The following is a 20,407-nucleotide window of genomic DNA, read 5'->3' on the forward strand; positions in this document are numbered from 1 at the left end:
GGGTAAATATTTCGCCTATCATGCAACTTTCCTATTCTAAATATTTGTACTACTAAATTTAAAACCGCATCATCGCTATCTTAATGTGCCTGATAAAAACTGAGTTAGATAAATTCGCTTCGCCTATTTGATATTCGTTTTTTTATTCGTATTAGATTCGTTCTTGAAAATTTATAGTAAGGTACCTATATTTAAAATAAACTGACATACCCATACTTATTTCTTCAACGTAATGCAACCTCAAAACTCTCAAAACAACATAGTTGTTCTAAGTAGGTATGTGTTCTCGACCGTAATGAACTATACCGTCAAAACAAAGGAGCGGCCGAAAAGCGCTAAGGGGTGACTTAATTGACGTGCTACGTGGATTTATGGAATACCAATACCCGAGGAATCGATACAGGTGTGTGCGTAACCTAGTTCATACCACCCGACTTTTTTGTAGGACATTGGAGGTAAACGAGCACACAAGGATAAGCAATCCCCGTAATCTAAGTAGTATACGTTTGCTACACCAGGGGATCGTCCATGCACCTACGATGCCGATCAATTTTTACTCTATCTATGTAACTTTAGTAATATATTTAATTTAATATTGAGTCAGCGCCAGAAACATCTATACATTTCACTACTTTATTCCTATAGAGATAGAACCGAAAAGTGTACACATGTTTATGATACTGACTGTGTATTAACAGTATAACAGACCTGAAGAGTGACCTGAAGTGACTCGGCATAGTTGTAATCTTATGCTTGTGTCTGATTCAATAAATAATAAAGAGTAGCGTTGTAGATACCGTAGAGTTTGTATAACAATCCTAGCATACTGGTACCTAACAATACTGGTCATTTAAAATCAATGTAATGAATGTAAAATGTTCTAGTAGCCTTCAGGCCATGCTCGCCGTAATCAGTGAATAAAATTTTCCACCTTTTTACTGCGTTCATTTTTCTATAATCAGAACCCAATAACAGTGACATTTCTGGACCAGAAATGTCACTGTTGACAGCTGACATAACAGATGAAATTCAGAACCGTTTCATAATAAGAAATTAAAACCAAACGGGCTCAATGTCTAGTCTGTGCGGAAAGAAAAGAGTCATGGAATGTACGGGAGCCCATTCATCCTACGACTCTTCTCTTTCCGCACAGACTCTATGTTTATTTCTTTCTTTTCAGCTTCACTGATAATACCTGCGCAGGAAGGACATTCCACAACACAGCTGCACAGGTATTAGTTGGACTGTAAATAAAACTGCCTCAGGTGAACCAGTAAAAATAAGAAAATAATAAATCATATTAACTAGACACGGATTTAGACGTCACGTACTCTCTTGTCAGAGGAGAGTGCACAAATAGCGAAGGATATATAACGCTATATATCCAACTTATCCATGTGTTTTCGTAAGCTAGGTCGTATTAAGGATAACAACCTAACCTGGCATAAGCCTACGTTTCATATCCATCTGACCTGATTTTGGAAGATCCCTGAAATATTTTAGGGATGTTTTCACTGATCACATTGGATAGGCACTAATACCTTGCTTATAAATGTACCAATGGTGAGATTCGATATTGTAATGTCTATATTTCATTTATACCACGGATTTCCTTTCAAATTATTGAAATAATTGTTTTTGTCTAACTGTGAGATTTGTGGTAGAGTCACAGCCGCGTAAGCGCAGCAACTATATGTACCTACCCAGGATACGAATACCTAACCCATAGCTGGTCAAAACCCATAAGGTGCAGGGGGACAATTTCGACTATGGGGTATTTCAACTATAATCGAAATATCTTCCATCTTACAAAATAATTGCATTATTAAGTGCCATATATGTCCAGATACCGAAAAAGATATGTTGTGTGTGACTGTAGTTAATAAAGTAAAACATGGAAGATATTTCGATTAGTTGAAATTATCCCGCAGTCGAAATTGCCCACAGTCGAAAGGTGCAGGGGACCTTATAAAAGTTTCCATTTGCCATTTTAGTCAAAGATGTTCTAAGAAAAACAACTATTTAATGGCACTAATTTGTCTGCTTTGTGTACGACCGATACACGCATAGCTTATCACGAATCGCATAATGAAAAGTCTAATGAGCTAAGCCGTGTTTAGCATTCGACGCGCCGCCGAGACGACATTAACGGACGTTTAGACCGAATTAAAAAAATTAATTAAAGCTGGAATAAACAGCTAATAAGCTAAAAAATCCTATTTTATAGCAAACGAGTAACCCACAAACTCCTAATGTCTGTGTGCGTGACAGTCGCAACCGCCTGCCGGCTATGGGTCACATTAGTTTTTTGACACTTGACAAATACAGTCAAATAGTATAAAATAAGTGCTCAAGAAAGTTTTTGCCAGGTCGATCATCAATTTTAGCTCTCTGATGAAAAATTTGTTTTCTTTATTAGATGAAGTACCTACACTCTGACGGCCGCAGGTGCAGTAGGGCTACCGCCAATACCGAAAATCGTCAATTGCGGGCATTTTTCTCTGTCACTCTAATTACGCCTTCATTGGAGTAAAAGAGTAAGATCCCCGCAATTTGCGAATTTCGGTTTTCGCGGTAGCCCCTCTGGTATGTTCGATGTTATTAGTGTTATTACCTACTCATATATTATAATAACTTTTATAACTACTCACACTGATTGGGTAGGTACACTATTTTCTGAAAACTTCCATATACAGGTAGTGCTTTTTATTTTTACTATTCTAGACCTGGAAGGAACTAAACTTAAAGAGTACTTAACCCTTCCAAAACTTTCAATTTCAAACCATAATTTTTTTGCTATGTTTTTTTTTATGACTGTTAATAATAAATATGTTACCATTGTCCGCTCAAGGGCGTTAACAATACACATACACAGATAAATAATACTGAGACAACATCCGAGACAAAGGAACAAATATTTGCTCTTACTTAGCTAACCGGCTTCGTCAAATTTCAACCAAAGAAATATGTAAGTACTCATATTGTATCGACGGATGAGCAGACAAACCCAATAAGTCAAGCATGTGGGTCTTTGAAATTGGATCTACTTATATATGTGACATGTGTAAAGAAAGGAAAAAATATCTATAAGTAAATCTGCTTATAGTGTTTGACTGCTCAGCCCTCGATTTTTTAGTTTATTAAGTGCACATTACTTACTGGTCAAATGGCTCAAACTTAACAAATTTCCTACCATTCAACCGTACTAATTAGTACAGATAACCCTTCGGGTGGCAGCACCTCCAGTTGAACGGTAGGAGAAATGGCGCGGCCATTTTTTTAAATATGCCTCGGCGTGGCAGAGGCCGCGAGAAGGTTCGGTCATAACAAGCTCGTAATTGGCAGAGACCGTCTCGCGGCATCTGTGCGACGCTGCATTTCGCGCCCAAAATAAAACCATTATAACTATGCCTTGCTTGCTCACTCTTGCAAGATGCATTCGTCAATAAACAAGGATGGTATTCCCTAACGGTCGAATTCCCGCGTAAAACAAAGTTTGTTAGAAATGACGTGATGTTCCTGCCCCACCTCGCCCATTACGCGCCGACCGTCGTCGAGCCGCGAACATTCAAACGGAATACGCACTCATAAAAAGTGAAATAAACTGTGTGAATCGTGTTAAATGTATTGTTTTGTCATAATGTGTCTCCCTTCGAGTGGCATTGTCCTCCTCGAGGTCTCTACAGTGGCGGTGGCCGCGAGACGGACAGACATAACAAGCCGGTTGAGTGGCGCAGCCATTTTGGAAAAATTATTAACACGAATCACGGACTCGTAACTTATGCCATTTTGACATTGGAAATGTCTTTTCGTTCGCTCCAGTATAGGCTCCGATTTCACGAAAAAGTGCGATCCCCTTATATCTCGGAAAGTTGTGAAGATATGATATTAAAAAATAGGCTCAAAAGACGCATAATCACGAGAGCTGTAAGGTGCAAAAATAATTATTCGAGAAAGTCAAAAACAAAAAAAGTTATGGTCGAAATAGTGAAAATAAAATTAAATTTATTCCGAATTTTTGATTTTGGTGCTCGATAATTTGGAAACGAAGAATGATATCAAAAATTTGAGAAAAACGGCTCTGGACAATTTAGTCAGCTACAATTCGAGCCTAAAACAAAGACGATCGGGTTAAGGGTTTGCCCTGTAGCCTAACCTTTAAATAGTCAAAAAGTCAGAACGACATTTTTCACATGACATTTATGACTTCATGTTTCGCAGAGTTCGTTATCGGTGTTTGTTGTGAATTATATAGGGAGAGGGAGAGGGAGAGGGAGAGGGAGAGGGAGAGGGAGAGGGAGAGGGAGAGGGAGAGGGAGAGGGAGAGGGAGAGGGAGAGGGAGAGGGAGAGGGAGAGGGAGAGGGAGAGGGAGAGGGAGAGGGAGAGGGAGAGGGAGAGGGAGAGGGAGAGGGAGAGGGAGAGGGAGAGGGAGAGGGAGAGGGAGAGGGAGAGGGAGAGGGAGAGGGAGGGAGGGAGAGGGAGAGGGAGAGGGAGAGGGAGAGGGAGAGGGAGAGGGAGAGGGAGAGGGAGAGGGAGAGGGAGAGGGAGAGGGAGAGGGAGAGGGAGAGGGAGAGGGGAGGAGGGAGAGGGAGAGGGAGAGGGAGAGGGAGAGGGAGAGGGAGAGGGGAGAGGGAGAGGGGAGAGGGAGAGGGAGAGGGAGAGGGAGAGGGAGAGGGAGAGGGAGAGGGAGAGGGAGAGGGAGAGGGAGAGGGAGAGGGAGAGGAGAGGGAGAGGGAGAGGGAGAGGGAGAGGGAGAGGGAGAGGGAGAGGGAGAGGGAGAGGGAGAGGGAGAGGAGAGGGAGAGGGAGAGGGAGAGGGAGGAGGGAGAGGGAGAGGGAGAGGGGAGAGGGAGAGGGAGAGGGAGAGGGAGAGGGAGAGGGAGAGGGAGAGGGAGAGGGAGAGGGAGAGGGAGAGGGAGAGGGAGAGGGAGAGGGAGAGGGAGAGGGAGAGGGAGAGGGAGAGGGAGAGGGAGAGGGAGAGGGAGAGAGAGGAGAGGGAGAGGGAGAGGGAGAGGGAGAGGAGAGGGAGAGGGAGAGGGAGAGGGAGAGGAGAGGGAGAGGGAGAGGGAGAGGGAGAGAGGGAGAGGGAGAGGGAGAGGGGAGAGGGAGAGGGAGAGGGAGAGGGAGAGAGGGAGAGGGAGAGGGAGAGGGAGAGGGAGAGGGAGAGGAGAGGGAGAGGGAGAGGGAGAGGGAGAGGGAGAGGGAGAGGGAGAGGGAGAGGAGAGGGAGAGGGAGGGAGAGGGAGAGGGAGAGGGAGAGGGAGAGGGAGAGGGAGAGGCTGCTAGCAATACATTAAATGAAATGAAATGAAATGATAGCTGATGCTGAACCCTGGCAGTACCTAGTGGAGCTCGGGTTTAATACAACATAAGTACACGCTGTTTTGGTCATCGGACTCGTCTCGATGAGCACTTAGGAGAGTAGTACCCAAGATCACAGTACACTAAGAACAGTAGTGAATCTAAGGCCGCTCGGCAAGTTATTTGCCTACTCTTGCGTTGGCGCTTAGGGTTGTCACTTTTATTTTTAGTTAAATATTATTTGCGTATTATGAATAGCACTACGTTTCTATTTATTATAATATAATGAAATGTTCTATCAATTCATAAATGAAGTATAAATAAAACGCTTTTTAAATATTAACATTAGGAAATGGCAGTTATTAAAAAAATTACAAATTCGATACAGAAAAAAATCCTCCGGTTTCTGCATGTTCGGAACGCTTTATTGTTAGCGGTTAAAGTAAAGTAAATTCTCATCCTTACGTATAAATTTAGTAAAAAGGTTTTAGGGAAGCATGGGCAAGTAGGTATTATGAAGAATGACAAGTCCGGTTTTGAGGAGTCGTTATTGAGACACTATATTTTTTTTCTACTGTACGACTGTAATTTTTGAATTAAGATTTCTTATACCAAACTGCAAATGGGTATTTTTAATGTACGGGCTCCCAACTCAACTATAATATTCATTTCGATACAGTTTAGTCAACTATAATGAAAATGACCAATTACAGCTCGCCGCGGTCAAGAGGGCGAAACAAAACCATAGCTCAAATTAATTATTAATTTTAGGTTGTATAGTAGAAACAATTGATTCATAAATCAGAAACGCGCATGTGACACCCTTAATATAGCAACATCCAAAGACTACGAAAACCACTTAGTGTTGCTTGTTAGTCTCCTTAGGCTACGATGGCCAAAATCGAGAAAACAACTGTCTAAAAATTGAATTTAGCGCGGAGCAAGTACCAGGGCCTCATGAGTTACGAGAAGGTGTCATTGACCAACCAACGCGGCGGCCGGGGCGCGTACCAGTATTATGAAGGTATCGCGGCTGCTCCCGTATCTTAGCTGTATACTTTTGGTTTGGTTTGTTTGTATGATTCTACTAGTTTAAAGTATTATTTTTGTTGATTCGTAGAAAAAGTATTGTATACAATAGTGATATAATCAAGCTTTTCAATCTAGTACCTTACTTATACTATTGCCTCTGTTCATAGTCATGATCAAAAAAATTAAGGCGTACCGTCAGAGCAGACAAATGCGAGCGGGCGGGTAGCGTACTCGAATGCGCGCGATCACAGTCGCGGTACGGCCCACACTGCCGCCACCGTATTCCCCCGTATATTATGCTAATGTGTGCGTGGCAGCGCGTGCGTACACGGCGCCCGGCGCGCACGCACACATTCAAGCCGGCAGCGGCACATTTCTATGAAGATTCACTACTGTTCTTATACTGTGCCAAGATAGAGCTGATGCTGAACCCTGGCTGTACCTAAAGGAACTCAGGTTTGTTGCAACATAGGCACACGCTGTTTTGGTCATCCGACTCGTCTTGATGAGCACTTAGGAGAGTAGTACCCAAGATAGCTGATGCTGAACCCTGGTAGTACCTATTGGAACTCAGGTTTGGTGCAACATAGACAAACGCTGTTATGGTCATCTCTCGTCGCGTCAAACTGCTGTCAAGAAAAATACATATCTTGCAGCAAATGGGCCGCTGCCGATCAAGACTCGAGTGACGATAACGGCGATGTGGCTACCACTTCTCGAGTTGACTACGGATTTGCCGTGTAATAATTTTCGTGTACTTTGAACATTAATATATCCTGCTTATTAATCGAAAAATGAAATATGTACCTATACTTATGCGCCACGGCGACAATTATTCAAACTTCGATCCGCGTGTGGAAATTTTGCAATTTGTTTGTTCACATGCGTTATGTCCAGGATACTTGTGTTAGTCTAAGAATAAAATAATTATCATTCAACGTTGTAGTTTTATTTTGTAACTTTTTCCTTATCCAGACTTTCTCGTCGCTCAGCGACAATATTTTTTCGAATTCCGTAGATTCATTTCCAATGTGCTCGATAGTCGTGTGAGGCACGAAATCTGTGAATTTTTTTCTCTATCTAACAAACACAAATGTCAAAATCCCAGATAGAACAAAAGATTGTCAACAGAATTGTATATTTGGCAGACGTTTACGAATATAAATACCTAGTATAAATACCATATTCCACAGAATAAGTGGCGTACACGAAGAATGCCTATGCTCAGCAGTGGGCGACTGGAGGCTAAAATGATGATGATGATGATTGAGCAAAACATTTTAATACTTACATCGTAAATTGTCTGAAACGTTCTAAATACATTCTAAATATCTACTCATGACGAGAGTTGCATCGAAACATCCTATGCTCTTTCGTCTTCATAATTGTTTGTCAAATGCAATAAATTATTTGCCCACTTGCGTATTTAACTTTAATTGATCCCACTACCCTTTCGCTAACTGTTCAATAAATGATCGTTGTGTAGAATTTATTCTCATAAAAAGGTACTAAGTACATACTATACTACTACATTATGATACTATGACATTATGATCCAAACTAAGTGCATATGTACCTTTTCGCCGCGAATATACATTCTCATGCAAGTATATTATCTAATTTTGTTGCTCACTGTGCTTATGCAGGCACTAAACATAATTATAAAAATTAGGCATACATAGTCATTGAAAACACTATAATAGGTACCCAAAGGGAAAGTCAAGATAGACAACTAACTAATGTTATAAAGGTTGCAGGCAACTTATGTGATATGTTATATCTGGATAAAGCCGTTGCTAAATTCCACATAGTTCCGAAAGCCGTTTATGCGTCAGTGCGTCACTCACTGCGAGACAGCAGTTAGTAATCAAGCAAGCGTCGCGGTGCTTAATAACCGATACAACTGGACAGTTGTTCCCAATCTTCACAAAACGCATCGTCTCTTGGCTACCAGCATAATTCCAACCTCGACCTTTATTCCTTCAAAAAAAATTACATAATTAATTTTAAATTTAAGTTTTTTTATCTACGATCTGAGGGAGATTCGCGATATTCAGGATTACCGTACACCGGCTTGCTCTAAGTTTAATCAACTGAGCCGGTGCTCAGTGCAAGCTTGATTGATTACTTAGTATGGAAATTATTATTTTAATAGGGTATTATACTGTATTTAAAATAAATTATTTTACACCATGCATGAAATAAATCACCAGATAATTATTAGAAAAACACAGATAGACTTATTTTTAAACACAAGTTTTATTTAATAAATCGGATAGAAATATAAAAAGTAGGTGAATTGACCGCGACGTCACGATGTAATGTTTCATATAAATTCTATATTAGCAAATCGTTTTGACAGTTCTAAAAAGGTAACTGATTTGACTAGTAGAAAAATACCCTATTATTATAGGTGTATTTTAAAATTACATGTACATTTTACGGCTACAGAGTCATGTCTAACCCAGTTTGTTACTGTGTCATTTCGAAACAAAAGAATCAGGGCAAGAGGGACCCCGAAACTTCTGGCCTTTGTATTGAACTGACATCTATCACCGTATCCTTCCGGTTTGAAAAATACTATAATACAACTGATAGGTACTGGTCCATTAGAGGCTATTCCACTGTAAGCTACAGGAAAAGCAACAACAGTCCGCCATTTTACCGGTCGTCGCCTTTCGCAACATGGGCCTATTTGTCTAATCGATTATGACTGATCAACGTTATGAAACATTAAATAAGACAATTACGCGGAATCGTTACCACCCGCTATGATTAATCTAATCTAATTTTGTTGCTGAAAAAATGGTATCTTACGACATCTAGCAACTTGCAAAATTGGATAATAATATCATCTTCTAAAACAATTGAAAAATTTCAATTTCTGACGCCAAATTATTGCATTGGCTTATATGGAACTGTAATACAAAACATTTAATTTTAAAACAAAAAATATTAAAACAAAAAGAGTACATCTTATACCATCATGCTTTTCCAATAGGTACCCTCGCAGCCTCATGTGCGCAGCGCTTTTTCCTGTGCTTCTTGTGCTTGGGAGGAGTGATCATCAGCATCGGCACAACTAGGGAGTGTGTATTGAACAGATACCTTTAGAATATGGAATTATTTGATCCGGGACCAATTAATTTTTCGTACAATTTGGACCCGGTTTGCAAACCCTTATTACAACTCTTTCAGACATTTCACATGCAAAGATAATTTAAGTAATTATTGACTTCAAAATAGATGCTCAGATTCCCGTTAAAAACGTCGAAAGATTTATCACAAAAGTGTAGAGTTATCTTGCATGCTACACCACTGTTCAAAGTAAATAAGTGCTTGTTACTCTGCTTATTTCATTCCTCTGTGGTATGGATTGTAGTCCTACGACTACAAGTACCTCAAATTGACCGTCGCGTAGAAAGCGGCAGTGTTCCTGGCGCACTCATACATGTCGGAGTCAGCTTTCCAGAAAATTACGAATGTCTGTTCAAGTGGACGATGTGGTTGGTCTCACAATTTATTATCCTTTGTATGTACTCTATTTCTGTGCCTAAACCATGTGTGTTACTGTTTTTTGTCCCAAATAAATTAAAAAAAAAGTATTCGCTGACGTCAGAGAAGCTAATATCAGTAATATCGACTGACTTGAATCATGGTTTTGAACGACCTTTAAGATTTAACCCTTGCGGTCTGTTAAAATTGGGTACAAGTTTAACCTGTTGTGATTTATTGAATTTATTCGCGTGTAAATATAAAAAGAAAGGATTTACTTCAAAGAAATCGAAATATGTTAAATTCAATATCTACAGAGGTTTCTGAAGGCCAGAAACAGTATTGATCAAAGTTTATTAAGTACTATCACGTACTATGTAACTACTCATGTTCAAATTTTGAATGTAGGTATGTAATATTGGTTCAGTATTGTTATTTTTTCAAACTACCGGAAGTGAAGCGATTTAAATGTCGATAAATATAGATATGAATGTTCGAATCACAACACTAGTGCAAAACATATTATTTACATAAAGTATATATGTAGGTATATATACTCGTATATACTGAATCATCTATATGAGGAATATTATATTACACACAACACACATTTAAGTAGGTAGGTATTACGTTTGAGGAAAAAACAAAGTTAAATATTTTCCAACAAACACGAATAACAAAAGAGGTAACTTTATAAACCAAGGAATTTAAGTCGTACGTTTATATAACACGTATATTTTATGGTTTCTTACTTCTTTCCCTACTTTTGTTTCTTACAATACATACAATACTCGTTATTACACACCTCACACAGTTTACAATACATGTACAGAACCAATAAATAAAGAGAATTGGATAGAGGTAACAACAGGCGGTCTTAGCGCTTATGAGCGATCTCTTCCAGAAAACCTTTGGGTAGCGGAGACAATAAAATTAGAATATGCAATTGGTGGTGCAAAGAAAAAATATAAGAAGTCGAACAGAATACCTATTACCATAAACAACACGTAATATTCTTACTTTAGTTAAATAAAACCTACATACTATATTTTATTGTTACTAAGTTTAATATAAATACCTACACAAAATATGGCCTACATAAAATACACTTAGCGTTCCAAAAGTTTTGTTTTGTCGACAAATTTTGATTCCTCTTTCAAATCTGTGACAATAATTACAAGTAAACTAGTACCTATTTATGCTCTAAAATCAATTCGAATGGCTAAATACAATTCATAAATATGTATACGTATGTTCGTACGTAGGTAGGTAATTATTGTGGTCACAATAATCCGCCAGGTTATAAAACTGTCGCGAAGCGCATAAATCGAGTATTGTGGGGCGCGCGTGAGATCGGTACTGATCATGTACACTCAATAGCAATAAAAGCGAGTCATTTGGAATGGTAATTTCCATACAATATGACACGTATTTATTGCTCTTGAGTGTATATCGTCGATTGTCACCGGGGTACTGTTAACGGGTCGCGCTTCTTTCTCTGGGGTTTTGATCGACTGCAGTACGGTACTATTGTGTATTGTATATCTTAGGCCCGATATATAATCGTTAAGATAGGTCTTTAAAATTCATTTGTAACAAGGATAAGATAAAAGTGATTACAGCGGCAGTTAAGCCTTAGGGGGTTTGTTCGCTGTCATAATTTTTCGAATGTATATGTCGTAGTCAGATCGTATAATCCGCCGTATTACATTACGGCTAGCCGTTATCAAAAACAGGGGCGTTTTGAAATGCGGCGGTTCGACGATTAGCCGGATTGTCATTGCGATACGTTCTTCAATAAGGCGGCCAACGTTTAGCCGCATCGTACTACTATTTTAGATTGTAGAGTGACCAGTTCTTTCGGTCGCCTACGTAACCGGAGTTTGACAATGTTTGCAATTTAATTTATTTTTACCATGGTCCCACCGCACTACATGTGTTTCTTTTCCAAAACATTTCCTTCACAACTTAAATAGACGGAGCCCCGCAAGCGGGGCTCCTATTTCTGGGCGGTTTGCCCTTCGGGCATCTGAAGCTACCTAACGAACCCAACCTACTTACCTACCTACGCTTTTTTCCCCAAAGTGTAATGTTTTCACGGACGTCTCACTAAATCAATAGGTAGGTAGGTTAGGTTCGTTAGGTAGCTTCAGATGCCCGAAGGGCAAACCGCTCAGAAATAGGAGCCCCGCGAAGCGGGGCTCCGTCTAGTTAAGTTGCGAAAGAAATGTTTTTTGAAAAGAAACAGTCCGACGAACTCCAGATTTGATGGACACCCCAGCGTTTGTCAGGCAGCGCCACGGGTGTTAAAAATGGGAACTAAAAACTGTCAAAGCGGCGGCTAATGACTCGCTGTATTACATTACGGCTAGCCGTGTTGAAGAACGTATGGCGCCGAATACATTCCGGCGGATTCTCATTCAGCCGCATTCAATCCGGCTAATCGTTAAACCGCCGCATTTCAAAACGCCCCTGTTTTTGAAAACGGCTAGCCGTAATGTAATACGGCGGATTATACGATCCGACTGCGACATATACATATAGTAATATGCTTTATGTTAATAAAAAAAAAGTTTTACAAGAAAGTGCCGACTTATAACGATAACTAAACAATATTTTCCAAGAGCACATGCAAGTCTCCATAAAATACCAGAATAACTATAGGTGTGTATAATATTTTTCTCCAATATGCTCGGAAATGTTCACCTTATTGTAGCAAAAATAGTACGCGAAGTTCTTCGTTATTGTCAAACTCTAATAAAAAAAATCAAACTATCGCTGTCCTGCTCTAGCGGACGGGAAGTAAAAAAACACTACAGTAATAACTTATTAAGTACTGTAGTGTTTTATACTTTTTAAAAATAAAAACGCAAACAGCCAATTATTATAACCGCGAGCCGTGTCTACACGTCCCGATCAGCTATCATTTCAAGATATAGGATAGAGTGAGATAATAAGATAAACGACCTTACTTGTCTCGTTCTTACAAGACCGTTGTGCTCGTGTATGATCGTGCGAATACTGCTTAATAAAATCAAAGATTATTTTTATATTTTTTTAAGGATTTCATCGGTGTTCATAAAGCTTATATAGTTTGTCAAAGGACTTTCTCATTTCAATCATAGACAAAGATAATCATACTATCTTTGTCTTACACTAGTACTAGCACCCAAAAGAAAAGGATGGGTATAGTTTTCCTGGTTCTTACTGACTGACAAATTAGTTTGACCAACTATATTGCACAATTATATTGAATGAACGAATATTGAATGGTACTGAATGGCAGAATAAGTTTGTGCCTTTAACTTTTAAAAATGTATTAAAGAGGGAAATACCCAACTAGCAAATCTATGTGCTATAAAAGTTGAGAGCACGTTTTTATTTTCGCTTTTTGGTGCTATAAAAGGTGTAAAAACAGTCGAATAAAAGTCCTGTAAGCGTTTACTCAACGCAAAAACGGCGCACTTATACAGACTAAAAGTGTTATAAAAATCGAGTAAGCGCTGTATAAGAAGCAAATCGATGCTGCAAGAGTGGAGTAAAAGTGGGTAAAAGCGCTTCTAGTGTTTTAATAGCAACGATAGTGCTTTTATTCGACTGTTTGTTCTATAAACATTAGCAATTTACTATTACTCAGTGAAAGTGTTTTATAAAAGCAGCCGCACTGCTTTTTCTCAGCAAAAATGTTTCGTAAAAGTAGCCGAATTGCTTTTACTCGGCATTTTAAATGTGTAAGAGTGCAGTAAATGCTTTTATTCAACTAATATGTGCTAAAAACGATCTCAGGTAAGCGATTATTTCAATTATTTTATTAAGTTTGAGGCCTAATCGTCTTCACGTGTCTAATAAAACAAAAAGGTACTTAAGTATTTTTTTACTGCTGTCATCCATGACATTTATTTTTACCGTGATTGTGTACATAAGTTTTTACTGTCTGTAAGTACACGTAATACAGTAAAACCTAGCGCGAAAAATCAATAAAAAAATATTAATTAAAATAAGTAAAAATTTGCTTACACGATCTAGTTTCTGTTATATATCATTAATTCGACTATAAGTCGAGTAACTGCGTTTACTGCTACACTTATAGCACATGATGTCGCCATGTTTATGGATTTATAGTCCGGTGGCCGACTGCATGAAACCCTACCTGATAAAAAAATTTAAAAATCCTACTCTGTAGGGGTAGCTGACTTTTAGCAGCTTCAACTGCTCTTGGTCGGCCGTGGCTTAACTTGGCAAATTTTGCGCAAGTGGCAAAAAAGTGGTACAAATATTCATCAAAAAAAACAAAAGTGGTCAGCTACATCCTGTGTTGGCTGGTTCCTGTGTCCGACCGAATTTGTGGTACCACGTGAGCTACAATTTACCTCATCGAAAAATAGAATGTCACTTGTATGGTAGGATAGCTGCCATTGACATTTTTTTTAATGCGGACGGACTGCAAAAGCTGTCAGGCTAAGGTTAGACCGACCAAGACATACGTCAACAAATTTAATGTAGGTATTACAATCAGTTTTTTCCATTCTATTTTTCGATGAGGTAAATTGTAGCTGTCACGTGGTACCACAAATTCGGTAGGACACAGGAACCTGCCAACACAGGATGTAGCTGACCACTTTTGTTTTGCTGTCCTCAATTCTATTATACGATGGGGGTTTTTTTTGATGAATTTTGTGCCACTATTTTGCCATTTGCGCAAAATTTGCCAAATTAAGCCGCGGCCGACCAAGAGCAGTTGATGGTACTAAAAGTCAGCTACCTCTACAGAGTAGGATTTTTCTATTTTTTTATCAGGTAGGGTTTCATGCAGTTGGCCACCGGACTATATTGAAACGACAACATGGCTGACTTGTGCTGTTAATGTAGTTCAAAACTCTTTAAAAGTACTCTAAGCTGAATACATTTTGAATAAAACCTGTAAATACACTGCAGCTCCTATAACAGCGGTTTGAACCCCATTACCCAAATTATGATATAAGCGCGCTGTTACAGCAGCATTGTTGCCAAATGCTTATTGGATTGCTTTTAATAAGCTTTTATAGCAACAGAGAAGAGAATTGTATTAAAGTAACATTTGTATTAAAGCGCCTTATTCAGACAATTAGCTATTCTATAGCTGTTATATGATTTTAATAGAACAATTATGCTGAATAAAAGTGATTTAGTAGCGCTAACTCACCATTTATTAAAAGGTGGAATAAAAGCGCTAAAAGATAGTGCTATAAACGTTTATACGACATGATTATAGCACTAATTAGCGAAAATTGCTAAATAGTCGAGTTACCCGCTATTATACGATATATTGGTGTTTCAACAACCGTAACTCGGCTGTTATACGATTACAGGCTGAGTAAATCAATTCTTATACGACTATTTTGCTAGTTGGGTAGTTTTTGACTTGACATTTTGATGTGAAGGTTCGATTTGAGTGATGCTTCATGCTTAAATAATTATTTTACCTTATTTCCTCGCATGTTTGGAGAAAAGCACTATATATGCCTCGGCAGGAATAGCAATTCGTGGATTCGTCTTCTTTGTCGGACTCCGCTTCGCGTCGTCCGACAAAATCGAAACTCATCCACGAATTGCCCTTTCCCGGCCTCTGCAATAATGTACTATAGAGGGTTTTCTCTATATCTTGCATGAGAAGCCTAATTACCAGTAGGTACCTGATTTGATATCGATGGGGCCAACTAGAAAGTACTTTCAAGATAAAATATGTATAGTATATTGTTCCTTTTAGTATAGGTACCCCTAAAAAACAAACGAGTCGACATAACATAACATTAGTCCTATTCAGAGACATCGATAGTGTCTTGCTACTTTTCTATCTTGTAAGATACTTTACCATAATATCTCGTTGAGAGTTCTTTAACGATATAAATGTACTCTTGGTACAATCAAAATGGTATAAAGTCTGAGTGATACACGAAGTAAACATTAAATGGGATCCATTTATTTTATGTATTTTTTTCTTTACTTCGATTACCTACTTTGCATGTAATAGCGAGACGTTGGCTTGACATACAAAATTCTGTAATATTAGTTAGGCATAGTATTCAACACTATATACAAATTTCTACGCAGGCTTGCATGCCTATCGATCGAGGTACTTTGACTGTAAGCAGTGGCGGATTTGCCCAGTAGGCCCGGGTCTAAGGCGGCAAAAAATTAGGGGCGGCAAATTGTGACAAAAAATTCGCTGATCATAACAAGAAATAAAATGTAGTTAATATGATGGGTGCTGCGAAGGGGCGGCTATAGGCCATAAGGTCTGGGGCCTAGGGTGGCAAAGACTGCAAATCCGCCACTGACTGTAAGGTAAACGTAGGTACTGGTGGTCGACGCGGTCCCAGTATATATGTCATCTTGAAACTTAAGTCATTGTAAATAGAGGTGACAGCAAGGTGTCATCTATTGAGCATTCGCATGTCGAGCACTAGTACGTTTACCTTACTCACATGCGAATCACGAAAAGCATATATGCGACAGACAAAAGAGGTGATTTCGAAAATTTAGTTTATAAGCCATAATTTTGCAGAACTTCTGTAAAATAAGTAGCTATTGGTATTTAGATTGCTATCTAACTATTTACCTCAACAAATTTTGATTACGAAAGGTTTTTACCGGCTTTTGAAATAAAAAGCAGCTCCATTTTTAACAGTCACTGACTTAAGAGTCACCCCAAACAATCAAATATGAACTTACCCAGAGAGAAAGTAGAATACAGCTTCCAGATTTCTGAAAACAAATAAAAACTAAATTAAATAAAATTGAGGAGATCACAATATTAAGAGTACGAGTACCTGCTTCTCAAAGCTTGTGATCAGATTCATACAATTAATTCCGTAGATATCTATACTAATTTACCAATTTGTTAAGGCTTTCATCTTGAATTGATACTACTTGTTTATATGAATATTCTCTAGCGAGAAAGTTTCCCATTCAAAACGGAAACGTTCTCGAGAACAGCACAACTTTAGTCGTGTCATTAGGTATCTCAAGCTCACCAATAAGTGCAAGCGAGATGCTTCATGAGTTCATGACGCAGCACTGATTGCAGACTCAAGGTCGTATCAAAACAAGATGAAACCCTTAGCAAATTCCGAATTCAGAATTGGCCTCTAGCGCATCAGTATGGCGCAGTCAAGTGTGAACCGAATCGACATGCTGATATTAAAATCAAAGAGATATCAAATTTAGTTTTTGCAAAATATGAACTCAAATTACAATATATTTATGACCAGCATAAATAAGGAACAATTCAAACAAGTTTACTGTATATAAGTACAGTCGACGTTAGATGTGTTCACATGTTTCGCCATATTACAAAGGATTAAGATGCAAAAGTGTAAACATATCTTTGACGTCGACTGTACAACGAAGGAAGGCACTCCTACGCAGTGATAAATCCAGTTTATTAGTTAATTTCGTCTGCGACTTGGAACTAGGAATGTCCTCTCTGCGGTGCAGAGGGCCTACCGCGAACCACGTTCGACGTGTTGCCTCTCTGTCGCACTTGTAAATTCTTACGTAAGTGTGACAGAGAACTCTCAGGAAACTATCACTCGTCAAACGCAGGATACGTACCTATTTTGTAACAATAGGATGTGACGCAAGTAGATCATTGGTGAGTGTAGGTATTGCGATGTTTGGCTTACTATGTAGGTATTTATTTGTAAAATTAGAATACTTTTGGTTCAATCACAATCCTCGGTTCAGGTTAGGTAAGTTCGGACGGTTTTTTAAGGTACAAATAATTTCAGTATGCGTCGAAATTATTTTTTTGTTGATATCACAAATTACCTACATAAATTACTTATTTACATTCTAAAGGGACTCAGAGCGTTGTGAAAATAGATAGCCCATTATGACAAAGTAAAAACTTTATCCTTAAAAGAAAACAAAATGCTTAAATTTTGCTCAAGATTAATCTCGTCTCACGGAGACGGGCCACTTTACGGGACAAAATACATATATGTACTTAAATTACTATGATAATATAGTATTGAATAAACATGATAAAAAAAAAGTAGGCTGTCCTTGGATTCCAACTAACATAAGTTCCAAAATCATTCTCAACGCCGACAAAGTTAAATATCTAAACATCAAGTAATAAATATTAATAACTGTCGGTAATGTCAACAAATAGCCATCAACCCCCATTAGTAGGGAGGGGAGCATCGGTCATTAGAGGGAACATTTCAAAATCGAACGAACTCGGTGCGCTGACGGAGCGGGAAAGTTGTGCTAATTGCCTCGACTAACACTTTTAACAGAAAATAAAAGCTAAATTACTTAATAAAATGTACACAGTTAGTAGCTTTTAGCATGAAAATGCTATCAGGTAAATAAATGGCTATTAAATGCAATTAAACAAACCTGGCTGGAAACACACGGGTCATGTTCTTACACCCGTTCATTTACACGGATTTTCAATATACAAGTTCATCTCGAACCTTATATTAAACTCAATCCAGAAAACTAAAAAACAGCGAGTCAATTATAGGTAGGTACTATCTAAAATGTATCCCTCAAAAATTTCAGGGAATATTTATTATTCGTTTTTAGCTACAGTTTGCAAAGCCTATAATAAATTTGCCAATTTTACCGACACATTATTTTCATTCACCTGAATACTTTAATTCAGAACAGAATTGTCAGACTCTAAATAAATTACCTATAGGTAATTAATTATCACTTCGAAAATTTTACAAACTTCAAACGGCTAGTCAATTAAGAGCAAGGAAACTAATAGTTTAAATAAATACATTTACCACTGCCTTTCCTTTGCCACTAAATTAAATAGATGAGAGTACCAAAGAGTAACTTAGTATACTATGTGTTTTTATTTATTTTAGGTGAGGATAAAAAGGATAGGTAAGTTATGAAAGTATATTGCGACTTTATGTAGTTTTTAGTTTATGACACGAAGAAAAAGTACCCCATCAATTTAGCATAAGATACCAAAAATACATTTAGGCGAGAAAAAATTCACCTCACTACAGTAAGGAACCGCAAGTATACCTACTTATTAAAAATAATATAGGTAAATCAAACTTGTGCACCACAACAAAACAACTACAACAGCTCAAATCGGAAAACGGAAAAGCCAGATTGCATCAACTTCTTCACATTGTCATATGAAATCGAAGCTCGCAATCGCACTGTGGCAATCGAGTTGACCTCCCAATAATCGAACCCCACTTATGGAACGGGCTTTAAACAACAACGGTTATATAACCTACAGTCATGCCCAATGTCGACAGCGTTCAGCAGTTAAGGACCCGTGTTTACAATGAGAACTTTTGAATAAAAATACAGACCGAAATTAAAATTCCATTCCAGTCATATGGCATTGACAATGGCCCAGTTGCTAATGGGCCGAGCTCCGTTTTTTACCGTGTTTGTACATGTAGTAACATTTAATGCAAATACTTACGTATGAATTTAGTTTTAATTAGTTTATTCGTCACGGTTGCGCACAGATTTTGTGCTGATATGCGCAAAAATTCTGTCAATTTGGCTATTATGATGAGCATGTTTGGTACCTACATATTTCTAAACCGAATCAAAATTCCAGTCAGTAAATAATTGAAGTTAGGTAGATTTACCGTTAGTAAGTATTTATTTTTGGTCACTCATGGACTGGTTCAAGGCTTGGCTGCATGAAGCTGATTGTATTATAGTTGTGTTAAGTAAAAAAAATTTGGAACAAACTGGTTCCATCTTTGGTTGACTTAATTAGCTGGACTAACCATGATGATTTGAAAAAAAAGCTAGGTATTAGTTTAGCAGTAAGTAGGCACATACTTCTACCTATACTATACTATCGAGCGAGAAGTTTCTGAAATGTCACTTACAGTCACGTTCTAGTTTGCCTTTTGTTTGCTTTAGTAGTTTAACATTTATCTTCCTGTTACTGAATATTATAGCCACACTATTCACTCTAAAATTCTTGGATTACTAAGCAAAATTTTTAAATATATTTTAAATCGTATTTACACAATTTTAGCCAAAAAAGAATTATTTAACATTTACGAAAACAAACTTTGGTGGCAATCAGGTTTTAGTAAACGGTTACCGGTAATCGCGGTCTATGGACGCCGCTCCAATATCAACACGCATATTGCCGACCCCTTAAAAACCTGTAGTACCTTGAGCAAACCTCGACTGAGTTCTTATTACAGATTTTGGGAAAGAAAAATCTCTCAATTCGCTCATCTGCATACGTGCACGGTGAAGCATAAACAAATTGTACACTATAAATGATTACCATAGTCATAATAGGCAGGTCAAAAGATCGTAAAAACTCTCGTTTTTTCTTGAAAAATGTTATCTTACAACGACATACATATTCATAAATTTAATGTAAATAGCAGAGTCAAATACCGGTTTATCTGAGACAAGGTCGGAGACAGGTTTCGTGCGATCTGTCATGACTCGGTTACCGACAAAATCTCCGCTACCGTAATCATTCCATTGACGTAGAATTTCGTTGTATATTATTTATCATTCTAAATAAATATATGTGTTTTACAGATAATTTAATTTTACAAGAGTACTCTCCAGTATTA

General features: G+C 38.2%; 1 protein-coding gene across 2 annotated transcripts in view; it reads right to left on the bottom strand.

The window, feature by feature from the left end:
- LOC134791677 (extracellular serine/threonine protein CG31145) overlaps positions 1-20,407 on the bottom strand; it is a 155,630-nt gene that overhangs the window by 86,828 nt on the left and 48,395 nt on the right. For both annotated transcript variants that reach the window (XM_063762770.1, XM_063762769.1), the window contains exon 2: positions 16,539-16,571. Coding sequence is in view for 1 of the 2 variants with exons in the window: in XM_063762769.1 (XP_063618839.1) it covers positions 16,539-16,571 (33 nt within the window). In the remaining variant the exon portion in view is untranslated. The remainder of the gene's footprint in view (positions 1-16,538; positions 16,572-20,407) is intronic.

This window comes from Cydia splendana, chromosome 6 (assembly GCF_910591565.1).
Source record: "Cydia splendana chromosome 6, ilCydSple1.2, whole genome shotgun sequence".
NCBI lineage: Eukaryota > Metazoa > Arthropoda > Insecta > Lepidoptera > Tortricidae > Cydia > Cydia splendana.